The 18,101-nt window shown below is 44.6% G+C and overlaps 1 protein-coding gene across 3 annotated transcripts in view; it reads left to right on the plus strand.

Annotated features, from left to right (window-relative positions):
• Window positions 1–18,101, plus strand: part of LOC110524227 (fibrillin-2) — a 90,616-nt gene that overhangs the window by 46,096 nt on the left and 26,419 nt on the right. For all 3 annotated transcript variants that reach the window (XM_036978000.1, XM_036978001.1, XM_036978002.1), the window contains exons 10-18: window positions 7,183–7,335; window positions 12,300–12,542; window positions 14,560–14,697; window positions 14,929–15,048; window positions 15,194–15,319; window positions 15,425–15,547; window positions 15,934–16,209; window positions 16,431–16,484; window positions 16,735–16,860. In XM_036978000.1, the coding sequence (XP_036833895.1) occupies window positions 7,183–7,335; window positions 12,300–12,542; window positions 14,560–14,697; window positions 14,929–15,048; window positions 15,194–15,319; window positions 15,425–15,547; window positions 15,934–16,209; window positions 16,431–16,484; window positions 16,735–16,860 (1,359 nt within the window). The remainder of the gene's footprint in view (window positions 1–7,182; window positions 7,336–12,299; window positions 12,543–14,559; window positions 14,698–14,928; window positions 15,049–15,193; window positions 15,320–15,424; window positions 15,548–15,933; window positions 16,210–16,430; window positions 16,485–16,734; window positions 16,861–18,101) is intronic.

Here is an 18,101-nt window from a genome sequence, read left to right on the forward strand (position 1 = left end):
ATTACAGTTAGCATTAGCACCTCTCTGACTCACACCCTGAAACACTACCAGGTGTTAATGTAGAGCGCATGCAATCTCTGGCAGCTCATCTCAAAATGGCCGCCAGAGAGCTGGCCCTGTTGCTTTCGAACAACTTTCGATTGGGAGTCCAACAACTCTCCTACACTCACGGTCCCTCTCCTAGCCAAGTAGAACCACTTGATTGCTTTAATAGTCGTGCGCCCCAAAGTCTACTAGACAGGAGAACGCGGTATTCAAATTCTCTCCTGGGTCAAAGTTTTGTTGGCCCTCCTCTCACGTTGGCACGCGATCCATTTTCCATCATCTGCTGAATATCCCTGCTGTACTTGTTTGTTGTCTTTTGGCTAATAAAGGGAAACCGGGTGAAAATGCCAAGCGAACAATGAACAGTGTCAACAATGATCTCACAAGGAGCCCTCTGTTCTTTTCTGTTCTGCCTGGCCTGGTCGTGTGGCAGATTGTTTAGCCTCAAGGTAGAAAGCATCTGTACTCACTTAGAGGCCTGCAGGGGAACAAAGCTGACACCACCACGACAACAAGCAAGACGAGCCAGAGAAGAGGGGAGAAAGAGAGGGGGAGGAGAGAGGAGAAAACTATCCAAACTATCCCCGTTCTCTGTTGTTCAGTGCCGGAACAAAGGGGTAGAGGAGTGGGCGAGAGGGACAAGGGGAAGGGAGAGGGAAGCGTAGCCTGATTGGGAACATGCGTGTGGAAAATGACGGTCCACTGAGGTAGGAACAGGGGGGTGGTGGCGGGTGGAGAGGGAGACATATGGGATGGTTCAACAAGTTAAACTGGGTCTCTTGCTCTCACTTCACTTTGACCAAGACTCTATTGCTCTGGATCGCTTTCTCATCTGTCTTTGCTGTCTTTCCCAGCCTGCTCTACTCTTTGACCCAGTAGACTCCCTCTCTTTCTCGCTCCCTCTCGCTCGCTCTCTCTCTCTCTCATCTCACTTCTATCTCTCTGTCTTCCCCCAATTCTCTCTTATTTGACCCAGTAGACTCCTTCGTTTTTGTCCCCCCCACCATCTCTCTCTCTCTCTCTCTCTCTCTCTCTCTCTCTCTCTCTCTCTCTCTCTCTCTCTCTCTCTCTCTCTCTCTCTCTCTCTCTCTGTCTCTCTCTCTCTCTCGTCAGGGGGAGATTGAGGAGAGACTGGACTCTACTGGGTCACACTGGAGATATTTCTTTCTGCTAACATTCCTCCCATCCCCCTCTCTTTCTTTCTCTGCCCCCTCGCTCTCTTGCTTTCTCCCTCTCCCCTCCATGCACCTTTTTGTCTTACCCCGTTTTCTCTTTCTCACCCAGAGTGCCCATCCATCTGTCTAGTGTAACCCGGTGAACTGAGTCCCCAGGAACAAATAAAAGAGAGCTGTGATTTCAGGCCCTGTCTGACACATTGACACATCCCGCCGTATATCCTCGGCTCCAGCCAGACCCATGCTGTGGCTGGCTCCCCTGTGTGAGTCGACCGACTCGGCCCTGTTTGCTTGGGTGCGTTTTGCGAGTGGAGGTAGACTAAGAAGCTACACATGAGGTGAGCGAGGGGCTCCAGGTCCAGGAATGTCGGCTCTAGCCGAGCTGATTTCTTGCATGCCTCCCCTGGCCCTGGGCTGGCGTTATTCTGGGACAGCGTAGCGTGGAGAAGCAGACCGGAGGGACCTGTTGAGCCCGACACTAATCAGCCCTAATGCCTCATCCGTCGCATTGTGAAAACCCAGTCTGTATAAAAGAAAGCATGCAGTTGTGCTGTTCTGTAAAGGCTAGCTAGCTAGCTAGCTACGGGTCTGGTTCCAATTTAAGTCATCATCATCCCCATCACCGCCCTCCCTTCCATTCCGTTCCCTCACCCACTCTCCTTCCCTCTAATGGCCTGTTCCCACCCACCCCTCACCGCCCCACAATTCTGCCCCCAGCTGGGTTGGTCCCTTGGGAAGGAGGGAGGGGAAGTTGGGCTGTTTAAAGTGCAAGTCTATAAGCTCCAGACACAGAGCTTCTCATGTCCAATATAATTGTCCAGGATTGCTCCACATGGAACTGATTAATTCCGGACTGCTAGCTCATTAGACAAGTTAATCGACTTGCACGTCTCCCTCCTGTAGGGGATTTGATCTGTTCGAAGGGAAAAGACTGCAGAATCTTCAAACAACAACTTTATGATAAGATTTGCAAAAATGGAGTAATTAACTATGCACTTCAACAGTGCATAGTTAAGGCCCAACGAACAGAGTTGGCTCTAAGCTTTTATAGAAAAGTCAAACCTCTTTGTCTCTGTGGCAGTTAGCAGATGTGTGCAAACAGGGGTGGGGAACATAGTGTATAAAAGGTGTTTAGCTTGTCTGTGTAGATTAAGATAGCTGACTTTGCCACCATTGTCTGTTCCTTCCTGCAAGTTTCCACACAGAGGAGTTCCTGCAGATAGTACAAGCGGGATGTCACATACTGAGGTCGCACCCGGCTCTTATCTGTACGCCCAGACATATAACTAAGACACAAGACAACAAGCCTGCATCAGAAAAAAAAACACTTGCATATAACAATGGACAATGGTAAAAACAGCATATTATGTCTAATTGTGTAATTTTCCAAAACATTTACTCCCTTTTGAGACTAAGTCTCAACCTAATGGAGAAAAAAAAGCATTTTCATCAAACAAACATTAACATGATTTGGAAAGAGGGAAAAGGAAAGACTTTCTTACACTTAGCAGATTACAGTTGTAAATGACCTCCGTTGTCATTGAGTTTCAAACCTTCACATAGTGCAATTCACTCTCAGAAAGGGGAAAGGAACAGGAATTAAACATCAGTACACGCTTCATCCCCAGACACAAGGCAATCATTACACTGTAAGGTGTTGCATTCGGAGGATGTGACAAATAAAATTTGGTTTGATTTGAATCGAATCGCCTCGTTGACGCTGTCTACATTACCATGTGAGCACCATTTACATGACCCGCCTCGTTGACACTGTCTACATTACCATGTGAGCACCATTTACATGACCCGCCTCGTTGACACTGTCTACATTACCATGTGAGCACCATTTACATGACCCGCCTCGTTGACACTGTCTACATTACCATGTGAGCACCATTTACATGACCCGCATCGTGTGCATGGCTTATGAACATGCTGCAAAATTAACTCAATGTTTTTACCTTGGTGTTATGGATTATCACCGTCTTCATCAGGCATGTAATCAGGCATAGGAAAGTAAATTGGGTTCAGGGGTCAGTAATGGCATGGTGGGAATAGTGTCAACGGTTTTGCTACACAATTTCTTAACATAAGTTAGAATAAGCATTTTTTAAAAAAAAAGATAACTAAGCCATAAATCAACCAATGAAATATTGTATCTCCCATAACACCAAACAATGACTGAACCCATCCAAACGGATTCCAATCGTTGTCTGATTGGTGTTCGTTTGCGCGATCACCGCTGAGCTCTTTCAGATGTTCCACGACAATAGTCAAGTTACCCACACCCCGGGGTGTGAATGTACAGCCATGGTCACCTATCATTTGGCACCCTCTGCCGGAGATATGATGCTACTACTACAGCGAACTGCCCTTCTGGTGAGGTGGCCTCCGGTACACAGGGATCTGTGGCTATTCTTTCAACTCCTCACTGAAAGTTGACAATAGTGTCTGAAATCACAACACTATCTCTGCAGCTAACACCCTTATGCAAACATTCTGTCTCAAATACATTCCCTGTATGTACTTAGCCTCCTGTTACAAAAACGTTTGCACATAAATCATTCCATCTAACCCAAAACATATTAGTCACTACTGCTAGTCCACTTGTATAGTTATAAGCATACTAAAACATGCGTAAGTCAATTGTACTCTATCATCCAGAAAGCTATATGTATTGATGCGCTTTGACATTAGAATTCTGATAACATGGTAAAACAAAACCCCTACTATCAATGTCCCCATCATGGTTATACAACCCACATTTAGAACGACAGTCTTCAGTGCTCCACGTTGAGTCTATCACTCAAATTCAAGACCCTAAACTTAGCACACACCGATACGGTTAGAATGTACATTTACTAACAGGGGGACCGGACCATATGTTATCAGTAATAACTGTTCTCATTACAGCCCCCGTTTGTCCCTGTTTTACTGTCGCCAGTGGTATGTTAATGACAGATCGGTATCTCAATGCATTTCAATCCAAATTGCAATAAGCTTCCCAGTGTGTAAACCTCCAATATCAACGTGATACCCCAAATAAACAGTTTAGAGCAACCCTAAATTAATTTACAGGCACAGTTGATCACCCCCCTCCTTCCGGGCACTCTTCTTCTGGCGTTTCTTCATGTTTCTCTTCAGAAAGTGTTGCAGTTCGTCCTCCCAACGGCACACGTTCAAAGTGGATGGCCCTTGATAATGTCTCTCACCTGAGCCGCCACAGTCCATTATGTCTTTGTCCATTTTCCTACCAGTTCACCAGCAGCATGAGAGAAGTGTGGACGGGATCTCTCTCCATGCTCACGCCACCTGGACTCATGTCGCACTCCTGAGAGAAAAGGCATGAGGGAAAAGGCAGTTGATAGCTTCGACTGGATGCTGTGTACAGGTTGCTGGCTCGGACTCAGGTCTCACGGTAGAAGTGGTGAAGAACAAGGTCCTGTCTTCAGCCAGTTAGGGGGGGGTGAAGTTCACGCTGTTCTCGTCATTTTATTTCTTCCATACATCAAGATACCTGTAGTCACTATCGCCATAACTTCGAGAGAGGACAGAACAAAACAACAGTTTAAGACATTCCTGATTCTGGAATTTCAGACGATTTATTCACCGTGTGACAAATTATTACATTCCCAATTTTCTTAATACCAACATTTCTAAGACAAATGTCAAAGAGCATAACAACACACTTGTTCAAACCATTTTGCAAATTTGCTTATACTCCCTTATCATACTGCCGACCTCTCTGCAGAGTTACCCCTTAGGGAGAAATCCAGGCTGAACCGCAGACCCAAACAACAGCATAGGATGTCTACTTTTGTATATTTCCACAACACTCCCTCTTTCCCCTGTCTACTTCTGTCTTTCCACCTACACTTTCATCTGCATTACACACACAAACACACGCATGCACCAAGGGACCCTCACTTCTTCTCCACCTACCCGAACACACCCTTTCCCTCCCCCTTCCTCCCCCAGCCTACTGACCATGACCTGAGGGACGGCTGTTAGTTGTAACCTCTCCTCAGGGCCGGAGGAGCCACAACTCCATCCCTACTCCCAATTGCGTACCATCTTTGTGGAAGGGAGGTGATTGTCAAGCTTTTTTGTGCTAAAAGCTTTTGCATTGTCTTGTGATCCTGAAGAATGTACAAACCCTTGTTTCCCGTCACAATCGTACACTGTGACCCAGAAGAAGCTGGGTTTATACAGTGAGGGAAAAAATTATTTGATCCCCTGCTGATTTTGTACCATTTTGCCCACTGACAAAGAAATGATCAGTCTATAATTTTAATGGTAGGTTAATTTTAACAGTGAGAGACAGAATAACAACAACAAAAATCCAGAAAAACTAATGTCAAAAATGTTATACATTGATTTGCATTTTAATGAGGGAAATAAGTATTTGACCCCCTCTCAATCAGAAAGATTTCTGGCTCCCAGGTGTCTTTTATACAGGTAATGGGAGTGCTCCTAATCTCAGCTTGTTACCTGAATAAAAGACACCTGTCCACAGAAGCAATCAATCAATCAGATTCCAAACTCTCCACCATGGCCAAGACCAAAGAGCTCTCCAAGGATGTCAGGGACAAGGTTGTAGACCTACACAAGGCTGGAATGGGCTACAAGACCATCGCCAAGCAGCTTGGACAACAGTTGGTGCGATTATTCGCAAATGGAAGAAACACAAAAGAACTGTCAATCTCCCTCGGCCTGGGGCTCTATGCAAGATCTCACCTTGCGGAGTTGCAATGATCATGAGAACGGTGAGGAATCAGCCCAGAACTACACGGGAGGATCTTGTCAATGATCTCAAGGCAGCTGGGACCATAGTCACCAAGAAAACAATTGGTAACACACTACGCCATGAAGGACTGAAATCCTGCAGCACCCGCAAGGTCCCCCTGCTCAAGAAAGCACATATACATGCCTGTCTGAAGTTTGCCAATGAACATCTGAATGATTCAGAGGACAACTGGGTGAAAGTGTTGAGGTCAGATGAGACCAAAATGGAGCTCAACTCAAAGTGTTTGGAGGAGGAGGAATGCTGCCTATGGCCCCAAGAACACCATCCCCACCGTCAAACATGGAGGTGGAAACATTATGCTTTGGGGGTGTTTTTCTGCTAAGGGCACAGGACAACTTCACCGCATCAAAGGGACGATGGACGGGGATGGACGATGGATACCGTCAAATATTGGGTGAGAACCTTCCCTCGGCCAGGGCATTGAAAATGGGTCGTGGATGGGTATTCCAGTATGACAATGACCCAAAACATACGGCCAAGTCAACAAAGGAGTGGCTCAAGAAGAAGCACATTAAGGTCCTGGAGTGGCCTATCCAGTCTCCAGACCTTAATCCCATAGAAAATCTGTGGAGGGAGCTGAAGGTTCGAGTTGCCAAATGTCAGCCTCGAAACCTTAATGACTTGGAGAAGATCTGCAAAGAGGAGTGGGACAAAATCCCTCCTGAGATGTGTGCAAACCTGGTGGCCAACTACAAGAAACGCCTGACCTCTGTGATTGCCAACAAGGGTTTTGCCACCAAGTACTAAGTCATGTTTTGCAGAGGAGTCAAATACTTATTTCCCTCATTAAAATGCAAACCAATTTATAACATTTTTGACATGCTTTTTGTTGTTCTTATTCTGTCTCTCACTGTTCAAATAAACCTACCATTAAAATTATAGACAGATCATTTCTTTGTCAGTGGGCAAACTTACAAAATCAGCAGGGGATCAAATACTTTTTTCCCTCACTGTACCTTGTCACCAGAGTATTTACAGTATTGTAAATTATGCATTATAACATGGTCTGCCTAACATGAGATGTTCTACATGACCTGGAAGTCAAACGTGATTACAACATCATGAGCGATTTGAGTGACTCACCCTGAAGCAAACTGACCTCTCTTCCCAACTCTCTTTCTCTCTTCCTTCTCCCTCCATCCTCTCCTCCCTCAGACCAGCGTGTGGGCACGTGTTTCTCAGCGCTAGCGAGTGGGCGCTGTGCAGGTGACCTGCAGGGCCAGTATACCAAGATGCAGTGCTGCTGTGACACGGGCCGCTGCTGGGCTTCTGGACAGATCCCTGAGATGTGCCCTGTCAGAGGGTCCGGTGAGTACACGCATGAACACACACACTCTCTCCTCCTCGTCTGTCTCAGACACACACACAACTTACGACTTCTAACCCACAGTCCAAACTCCCCTTTGCACTCAATTGCTGAGTTATTTTGTGCATGTGTTATGAATGAACACCTTGAATAGCTGGGATTGCCTGTCATTCATTTTTTTTTATTTCACCTTTATTTAACCAGGTAGGCTGGTTGAGAACAAGTTCTCATTTACAACTGCGACCTGGCCAAGATAATGCAAAGCAGTGTAACACAAACAATAACACAGAGCTACACATGGAATAAACAAACATACAGTCAATAACACAGTAGAAAAAAGTATACAGTGCCTTGCGAAAGTATTCGGCCCCCTTGAACTTTGCGACCTTTTGCCACATTTCAGGCTTCAAACATAAAGATATAAAACTGTAGTTTTTTGTGAAGAATCAACAACAAGTGGGACACAATCATGAAGTGGAACAACATTTATTGGATATTTCAAACTTTTTTAACAAATCAAAAACTGAAAAATTGGGCGTGCAAAATTATTCAGGCCCTTTACTTTCAGTGCAGCAAACTCTCTCCAGAAGGTCAGTGAGGATCTCTGAATGATCCGATGTTGACCTAAATGACTAATGATGATAAATACAATCCACCTGTGTGTAATCAAGTCTCCGTATAAATGCACCTGCACTGTGATAGTCTCAGAGGTCCGTTAAAAGCGCAGAGAGCATCATGAAGAACAAGGAACACACCAGGCAGGTCCGAGATACTGTTGTGAAGAAGTTTACAGCCGGATTTGGATACAAAAAGATTTCCCAAGCTTTAAACATCCCAAGGAGCACTGTGCAAGCGATAATATTGAAATGGAAGGAGTATCAGACCACTGCAAATCTACCAAGACCTGGCCGTCCCTCTAAACCTTCAGCTCATACAAGGAGAAGACTGATCAGAGATGCAGCCAAGAGGCCCATGATCACTCTGGGTGAACTGCAGAGATCTACCGCTGAGGTGGGAGACTCTGTCCATAGGACAACAATCAGTCGTATTTTGCACAAATCTGGCCTTTATGGAAGAGTGGCAAGAAGAAAGCCATTTCTTAAAGATATCCATAAAAAGTGTAGTTTAAAGTTTGCCACAAGCCACCTGGGAGACACACCAAACATGTGGAAGAAGGTGCTCTGGTCAGATGAAACCAAAATTGAACTTTTTGGCAACAATGCAAAATGTTATGTTTGGCGTAAAAGCAACACAGCTGAACACACCATCCCCACTGTCAAACATGGTGGTGGAAGCATCATGGTTTGGGCCTGCTTTTCTTCAGCAGGGACAGGGAAGATGGTTAAAATTGATGGGAAGATGGATTGAGCCAAATACAGAACCATTCTGGAAGAAAACCTGATGGAGTCTGCAAAAGACCTGAGACTGGGAAGGAGATTTGTCTTCCAACAAGACAATGATCCAAAACATAAAGCAAAATCTACAATGGAATGGTTCAAAAATAAACATATCCAGGTGTTAGAATGGCCAAGTCAAAGTCCAGACCTGAATCCAATCGAGAATCTGTGGAAAGAACTGAAAACTGCTGTTCACAAATGCTCTCCATCCAATTTCACTGAGCTCGAGCTGTTTTGCAAGGAGGAATGGGAAAAAATGTCAGTCTCTCGATGTGCAAAACTGATAGAGACATACCCCAAGCGACTTACAGCTGTAATCGCAGCAAAAGGTGGCGCTACAAAGTATTAACTTGAGGGGGCTGAATAATTTTGCACGCCCAATTTTTCAGCTTTTGATTTGTTAAAAAAGTTTGAAATATCCAATAAATGTCGTTCCACTTCATGATTGTGTCCCACTTGTTGTTGATTCTTCACAAAAAAATACAGTTTTATATCTTTATGTTTGAAGCCTGAAATGTGGCAAAAGGTCGCAAAGTTCAAGGGGGCCGAATACTTTCGCAAGGCACTGTATATACAGTGTGTGCAAATGAGGTAAGATAAGGGGGGTAATGCAATAAATAGGCCATTGTGGCGAAATAATTACAATTTAGCAATTAAACACTGAAAGTGGTAGATGTGCAGAAAATGAATGTGCAAGTAGAGATGCTGGAGTTCAAAGGATAAATAACAGTATGGGGATGAGGTAGTTGGATGGGCTATTAACAGATGGGCTATGTACAGGTGCAGTGATCTGTGAGCTGCTCTGACAGCTGGTGCTTAAAGTTAGGGAGGGAGATATGAGTCTCCAGCTTCAGTGATTTTTGCAATTCGTTCCAGTCATTGGCAGCAGAGAACTGGAAGGAAAGGCTGCCAAAAGAGGAATTGTGTTTGGGGGTGACCAGTGAAATATACCTGCTGGAGCGTGTGTTACGGGTGGGTGCTGCTATGGTGACCAGTGAGCTGAGATAAGGCAGGGCTTTACCTAGCAAAGACTTATAGATGACCTGGCCAGCGGGTTTGGTGACAAATATGAAGCGAGGGCCAGCCAACGAGAGCATATAGATTGCAGTGGTGGGGAGTGTATGGGGCTTTGGTGACAAAACGGATGACACTGTGATAGACTGCATCCAATTTGCTGAGTAGAGTGTTGGAGGCTATTTTGTAAATGACATCGCCGAAGTCACGGATTGGCAGGATAGTCAGTTTTACGAGGGTATGTTTGGCAGCATGAGTGAAGGATGTTTTGTTGTGAAATAGGAAGCCGATTCTATGTTTAATTTTGGATTGGAGATGCTTAATGTGAGTCTGGAAGGAGAGTTCACAGTCTAACCAGACATCTAGGTATTTGTAGTTGTCCACATATTCTAAGTCGGAACCGTCCAGAGTAGTGATGCTGGACGGGCGGGCGGGTACTGGCAGCGAGCATGCATTTAGTTTTACTTGCATTTAAGAGCAGTTGGAGGCCACGGAAGGAGAGTTGTATGGCATTGAAGCTCGTCTGGAGGTTAGTTAACACAGTGTCCAAAGAAGGGCCAGAAGTATACAGAATGGTGTCGTCTGCGTAGAGGTGGATCAGAGACTCACCAGCAGCAAGAGCGACATCATTGATGTATACAGAGAAAAGAGTCAGCCCGAGAATTGAACCCTGTAGCACCCCCATAGAGACTGCCCGAGGTCCGGACAACAGGCCCTCCGATTTTACACACTGAACTCTGTCTGAGAAGTAGTTGGTGAACCAGGCGAGGCAGTCATTTGAGAAACCAAGCCTGTTGAGTCTGCTGATAAGAATGTGGTGATTGGCAGAGTCGAAAACCTTGGCCAGGTCGATGAATACAGCTGCACAGTATTGTCTCCTATCGATGGCGGTTATGATATCGTTTAGGACCTTGAGCGTGGCTGAGGTGCACCCATGACCAGCTTGGAATCCAGATTGCATAGCGGAGAAGGTACGGTGGGATTCGAAATGGTTGATCTGTTTGTTAACTTTCGAAGACCTTGGAAAGGCAAGGTAGGATAGATATCGGTCTGTTGCAGTTTGGGACTAGAGTGTCTCCCCCTTTGAAGAGAGGGATGACCGCTCTAGACCCAAACTGTAACTGACCATGTAAGTGATCCACGGTCCCACATCCCCTCACCGTGGATAAAGTGCTGAAGAGTATGACCTCATGACTAAAAACAAAAGGAGAAAGATGAAAAAGATCTGGGTGAAGACAATGACCGCGGTCTTGTCTATCTAGCTCACATGCAGTTGAAGTCTGAAGTTTACACACACCTTAGCCAAATACATTTAAACTCAGTTTTTCACAATTCCTGACATTTAATCCTAGTAAAAATGCACTATCTTAGGTCAGTTAGGATCACCACTTTATTTTAAGAATGTGAAATGTTAGAATAATAGTAGAGAGAATGCTTTTTTTCAGCTTTTATTTCTTTCATCACATTCCCAGTGGGTCAGAAGTTTACATACACTCAATTCATATTTGGTAGCATTGCCTTTAAATTGTTTAACCTGGGTCAAATGTTTCAGATAGCTTTCCACAAGCTTCCCACATTAAGTTGGGTTAATTTTGGCTCATTCCTCCTGACAGAGCTGGTGTAACCAAGTCAGGTTTGTAGGCCTCCTTGCTCGCACACGCTATTTCAGTTCTTCCCACAAATTTCTATTGGATTGAGGTCAGGGCTTTGTGATGGCTACTCCAATACCTTGACCCCCGTGCTTCACGTTTGGGATGGTGTTCTTTGGCTTGCATGCTTCCCCCTTTTTCCTCCAAACATAACGATGGTCATTATGCCCAAACGGTTCTATTTTTGTTTCATCAGACCAGAGAACATTTCTCCAAAATGTACTATCTTTGTCCCCATGTGCAGTTGCAAACCATAGTCTGGCTTTTTTATGGTGGTTTTGGAGCAGTGGCTTCTTCCTTGCTGAGCGGCCTTTCAGGTTATGTCAATATAGGACTTTTTTTACTGTGGATATAGATACATTTGTACCTCCAGCATCTTCACAAGGTATTTTGCTGTTGTTCTGGAATTGAATTGCACTTTTCTCACCAAAGTACATTCATCTCTAGGAGACAGAACGTGTCTCCTTCCTGAGTGGTATGACGGCTGCATGGTCCCATGGTGTTTATACTTGCATACTATTGTTTGTACAGATGAACATGGTACCTTCAGGAATTTGGAAATTGCTCCCAAGAATGAACCAGACTTGTGGAGGTCTACAATTTATATTCTGCAGTCTTGGCTGATTTCTTTTGATTTTGTCATAATGACAAGCAAAGAGGCACTGGGTTTGAAGGTAGGCTTTGAAATATATCCACAGGTACACCTCCAATTGACTCAAATGATGTAAATTATCCTATCGGAAGCTTGTAAAGCCATGATATAATTTTCTGGAATTTTCCAAGTTCTTTGAAGGCACAGTCAACTCGGCTGTGTGCTTAGGGTCGTTGTCCTGTAAACTTCTGTGTGTGTATGGGAGTCATTTGAAGATGAACCAACATTAACCCTTTCCATGCTCTCTCCTGTAGATGAGTACAGAAGGCTGTGCATCGATGGGGTTCCCCATGGCACAGGTAACGGAGGTTTCCCCCACGGAGTCTTCCCCAATGGTGGTGGCAGCAACGGTAACGGTTACAGCTACGGCTACAAGCTCAACCCAAACGGACCTAATGGCAATGGTCACCATGGCAACGGAGGAGGAATTGGAGGAGGGGGACAGGGAGGAGGAGGAGGAAATGGTTTCGGAGGAAACGGTGGGGGGCGTAATATCGGTGAGTTGGTTGGGCCTTGAAAAGTGTCAATTGGGTAGTGTTCTATTATTAGCTTGTGGTTTTACGTTTTGTATCAGAGATATTAGATATTGTTTAAACCATAGAGATTGTATAAAATTACTAATAGTTTAATTCCTTATTCTATGGTTTAAACTGAGTGTACAGTGCATTTGGAAAGTATTCAGACCCCTTGACTTTTTCCATAGTTTGTTATGTTACAGCCTTATTCTAAAATGGATTAAATTGTTTTTTTCCCTCATCAATCTATACACAATAATCCATAATGACAAAGCAAAAAAAATTTTTGTTATTATGTTTGCAAATGTATAAACCCTGAGGAAGGCACAGTGGTGCCGAAACGTCGGTAAATACCCATTAAATTGCTGGGAGATTATACATGGAGGGTGCGACTTTCTTTATTTTGATAGTTTATAGTTTATTCGCCGTTAATCAGCGCCTCCCCACAAACTATTATTCTGGCAGCTCAGGTTTTTTTTTTTTTGTTGTTTTTTGCAAATGTATAAAAAAAAAACTGAAATATCACATTTACGTAAGTATTCAGACCCTTTACTCAGTACTTTGTTGAAGCACCCTTGATGGCAATTACAGCCTTGAGTCTTGGCACACTTGTATTTGGGGAGTTTATCTATATATCCTTCTCTGCAGATCCTCTCAATCTCTGTCAGCTTGGATGGGGAGCAGGTCTCTCCAGAGATGTTCGATCAGGCTCAAGTCCAGGCTCTAGCTGGGCCACCCCAGGACATTCAGAGACTTGTCTCCCAAGCCACTCCTGCGTTGTCTTGGCTGTGTGCTTAGGGTCGTTGTCCTGAGCGCTCTGGAGCAGGTTTTCATCAAGGATCTCTCTGTACTTTGCTCCATTCATCTTTCCCTTGATCCTGACTAGTCTCCCAGTCCCTGCCGCTGAAAAACATCCCCACAGCATGATGCTGCCACCACCATGCTTCACCATAGGGATGATGCCAGGTTTCCTCCAGATGTGACGCTTGGCATTCAGGCCAAAGAGTTCAATCTTGGTTTCATCAGACCGGAGAATCTTGTTTCTCATTGTCTGAGAGTCTTTAGGTGCCTTTTGGCAAACTCCAAGCAGGCTGTTATGACTGAGTAGTGGCTTCCATCTAGCCACTGTACCATAAAGGCCTGATTGAGGGAGTGCTGCAGAGATGGTTGTCCTTCTGGAAGGTTCTCCCATCTCCACAGAGGAACTCTAGAGCTTTGTCAGAGTGACCATCATGTTCTTGGTCCCTTCCCTGACCAAGGCCCTTCTCCCCTGATTGCTCAGTTTGGCCAGGCGGCTAGCTCAAAGAAGAGTCTTGGCGGATCCAAACTTCTTCCATTTAAGAATGATGGAGGCCACTATATTCTTAGGGACCTTCAATGCTGAAGAAATGTTTTGGTGCCCTTCCCCAGATCTGTGCATCTACACAATCCTGTCTCGGAGCTCTACGGACAATTCCTTCAACCTCGTGGCTTGGTTTTTGCTCTGACATGCACTGTCAACCGTAGGGCCTTATATAGACAGGTGTGTGCCTTTCCAAATCATGTCCAATCAATTGAATTTACCACAGGTGGACTCCAAGTTGTAGAAACATCTCAAGGATAAACAATGGAAACAGGATGCACCTGAGCTCAATTTCGAGTCTCATAGCAAAGGGTCAGTTTTGTATTTGTAATATATTTGCATTTTCTAAAAACCTGTTTCCGCTTTGTCATTAAAGGGTATTGTGTGTAGATTGATGAGGATTATACATTTTTTATTTCATTTTAGTATAAGGCTTTAATGTAACAAAATGTGGAAAGGGGTCTGAATACTTTCCGAATGCACTGTGTAGCCTGTTGATCAGTTCATGGACTAGGTCTTTTGAAGAAGAGATTGTATCTCAATGAGACTCACCTGAATGTCAAAATAATGATGGGGGCAACCTTTCATCTCTTCATCTTCTTCACTGTGTTTTTTATGTAATGTAATGTAATTGTGTGTTGTGTTGTGTATCCTCAGTATCACTCAATGAGACCGTTGATGTGTGTAAACATTTCACCAACCTGTGTTTGAACGGACGCTGTATCCCCACCCCGACCAGCTACCGCTGTGAATGTAACATGGGCTACAGACAGGATGTACGCGGGGAGTGTATCGGTAAGCCCACTACAAAGTCAGTTAGGAAAATGACATAGACTCCACTGCCATTTTCTGACCACACATGGGACTTCTCTTCTCTGCTGTAAAACTCAGGGTATCTTTACACATTAGCATTGATTCTAACCTTTTTCAACACGCATGGGAGTGTTCAGATTTGTAAATTGGAGCACCCTGGGTTTTTCTGATGAACTCATCTCTCTTCATCTCCTCCTCTCCTCCCTCCTTCAGATGTGGATGAGTGCGTCAGCAACCCCTGTGTCAATGGAGACTGTGTCAACACACCTGGGTCGTACCACTGCAAGTGTCACGAAGGCTACCAGGGCACCCCCACCAAACAGGCCTGCATTGGTATGTTCCAATCACTCACCATGATCATTTTCTATTCCAACAGTTGGATGGTATGGATAGACTGGGTACGTTGGCCTTCTGGCGGTGTCCAGGACAGAAACAGACTGGTACCTGACCTGGCTAACGGTCAAACTCCCCTCCACAGATATTGACGAGTGCATCGTGAACGGAGTGATGTGTCGTAACGGACGTTGTGTCAACACTGGCGGAAGCTTCCAGTGCATCTGCAACGCTGGCTTTGAACTCACTCCTGATGGAAAGAACTGCATAGGTAACAATGGACATTCATTTATATATTCAACCTACGGAATCTGTGGTAGATTATTGCACAACTAGGCCATTATAAATGACAACGTGTCTCCCTGTGCTCTTCCAGATCATGATGAGTGTGCCACCACCAACATGTGTCTCAATGGAATGTGTATCAATGAGGATGGTAGCTTCAAGTGTATCTGTAAATCTGGCTTTGCCCTGGCACCTAACGGACGCTACTGCACAGGTATGTCATCTACCATACACTAGTTGCAGTTATCTGAAGTCAACAGAGTTGCAGTTGATCAACATCTATAGCAGTGGGGGCTGGTGGGAGGAGCTATAGGAGGTTGGGCTCATTGTAACAGCTGGAATGGAATCAATGGAACGGAGTCAAACGTGTGGATTCCGTATGTTTGATACTGTTTCGTTGGTTCCATTCCAGCCGTTAACAATGAGCCCGTCCTCCCATAGCTCCTCCCACCAGCCTCCTATGATCTACAGATCATCTTCAAGGGAGCAGATTTCTCCTGGAGGGATTAATAAAGTGTTATTGAAGTGATTATCTAAATTAAATAAGGTTATACAATTATTTACTGTATCGCTTCCCTTCTTCTCTCCTTCCTCCCTCAGACATTGATGAGTGCCAGACCCCAGGCATCTGTATGAACGGACGCTGTCTCAACTCTGAGGGCTCCTTCCGCTGTGAGTGCCCGCCGGGCCTGGCCATCGACGTGGACGGGAGAGTGTGTGTAGACACACACATGCGCACCACCTGCTACGGCGCCATCAAGATGGGCACGTGCTCGCGGCCCTTCCCGGGAGCCGTCACCAAGTCCGAGTGCTGCTGTGCCAGTCCTGAACACGGCTTCGGAGAGCCCTGCCTGCCCTGCCCTGCCCGCAACTCAGGTGACCAAAGCTGACCCTAACCCCACCAGCAAGCATCAGTGGTTTACATGTGCCGTTATTAAGATCCTGTTAGCTCTGTTTCAGAATTGTTTCACATCACAGTTCAGATTCCAGGCTAAGATCTGCAGAAGTGATTGTCAGAATTATAATGTAAATGGTGTTTTTTTGTTACACTGGGTATATTAGCAGGTGATTTACAGGTGTTTTTAATGGCCTTTCAGCTGAGTTCCAGGCCGTGTGCAGCAGTGGGATTGGCATCACCGCTGACGGCAGAGGTGAGTCATGTGACTTGTACGGTTCGATCGTAAGTCTGTGTGGTGTGGAGCTCTACTATCACTGATAGTTATTCTGACATTTAACAGGCCTCCCCTCGAACATTCCAATGCGTCCCTCCGAAATGTGTGATTTTCCCGCCGAATTTCAAATCACAGAGTGAAAAAAAATACAATTAATATTTTTGTTGGAAAGAGCCTTATTTAAGATGAGGCTGTGTCTCATGTGGGTTTGTCCTCTGTGTCTCTTCAGACATCAACGAGTGTGCCTTGGACCCTGACATCTGTCAGAACGGCATGTGTGAGAACCTGAGAGGGAGCTACCGCTGCATCTGTAACATCGGCTACGAGTCCGACTCCAGCGGAAAGAACTGCGTGGGTGAGTCCAGGCTTCCTGTATCCACTCTCCAATGTCTGCTGGGAAAAGCAGCGACCCGAATGAGAGTTTGTCACGTTTTCATATCTGAATATAACAGTGGTCTGAAGTCGAACTGAGTTCCATGTCTTGCTGTACTTTCGTGGTCTTAACTTTGACGTATGACCAAAGTTGGATGACCAATCACTGATCATTTTAAACACTGGGGTTGATTGTTTTTGTTGGTTTGTGTTAGGGGAGTGTGGTCAATTCAACCAATTGGGTAAGTTGAGCCACCCTTGTTTCTAGGAAACCATACACAAAATTATTATTTTGAGCAAGTATTTAGGAAGAGGTCGTCATTTCATGGAGTCTGTAAAGGAAGAAACCACATGGAAAATGTGTTAACAAGTTAGGTCCAAAAAACGAAACGTGTATCTAAATCAGGGTCTTCAAAAGGTAGATTGGTCGTATCTCCCAGCCCACCTATGAGTTACTCGCCAATCAATTCTGAAAGTACATTTTCTCATGTGTTCCATGCAAACTGTCATAAACATAAAGCTCCTGGGTTCTGTCCAATCAAAGTCACATTGCATTATCCGACCCTGGTTAGCCTCTATTGACTTAAAAACAGTGGCGAAAGTACTTTTTAAAAATACTTGAAAGTACCACTTAAGTCGTTTTTTGGGGTGATCTGTACTTTACTTTACTATTTATATTTTTGACTACTTTTACTTCACTACATTCCTAAAGAAATTGATGTACTTTTTACTCCGTACATTTTCCAAGACACACAAAAGTACTTGTTACATTTTGAATGCTTAGCAGGACAGGAAAATGGTCTATCTAATTCATACACTTATCAAGAGAATATCCCTGGTCATCCCTACTGCTCTGATCTGGTGGACTCACTAAACACATGCTTCGTTTCTAAATGATGTCTGAGTGTTGGAGCGTGCCCCTGGCTAGCCGTAAATTAAAAAACAAGAAATTGGTGCCATATGGGTTTGATTTAATTTGATTAATAAGGAATTTGAAATGATTTATACATTTTCTTCTACTTTTGATACTTAAGTAGATTTTAAACCAAATGCTTTTAGACTTTTACTCAAGTATGATTGTACTGGGCAACTTTGACTTTTACTTGAGTGATTTTATATGAAGGTATCTTGACTTTTACTCAAGTATGACAATTGGGTACTTTTCCCTGCTTGAAAAGACAAACGTAACCCAATATCTGCCAATTAATTTCCAGCAATATTGAC

Source organism: Oncorhynchus mykiss, chromosome 5 (genome assembly GCF_013265735.2).
Source record: "Oncorhynchus mykiss isolate Arlee chromosome 5, USDA_OmykA_1.1, whole genome shotgun sequence".
In the NCBI taxonomy this organism is placed as follows: domain Eukaryota; kingdom Metazoa; phylum Chordata; class Actinopteri; order Salmoniformes; family Salmonidae; genus Oncorhynchus; species Oncorhynchus mykiss.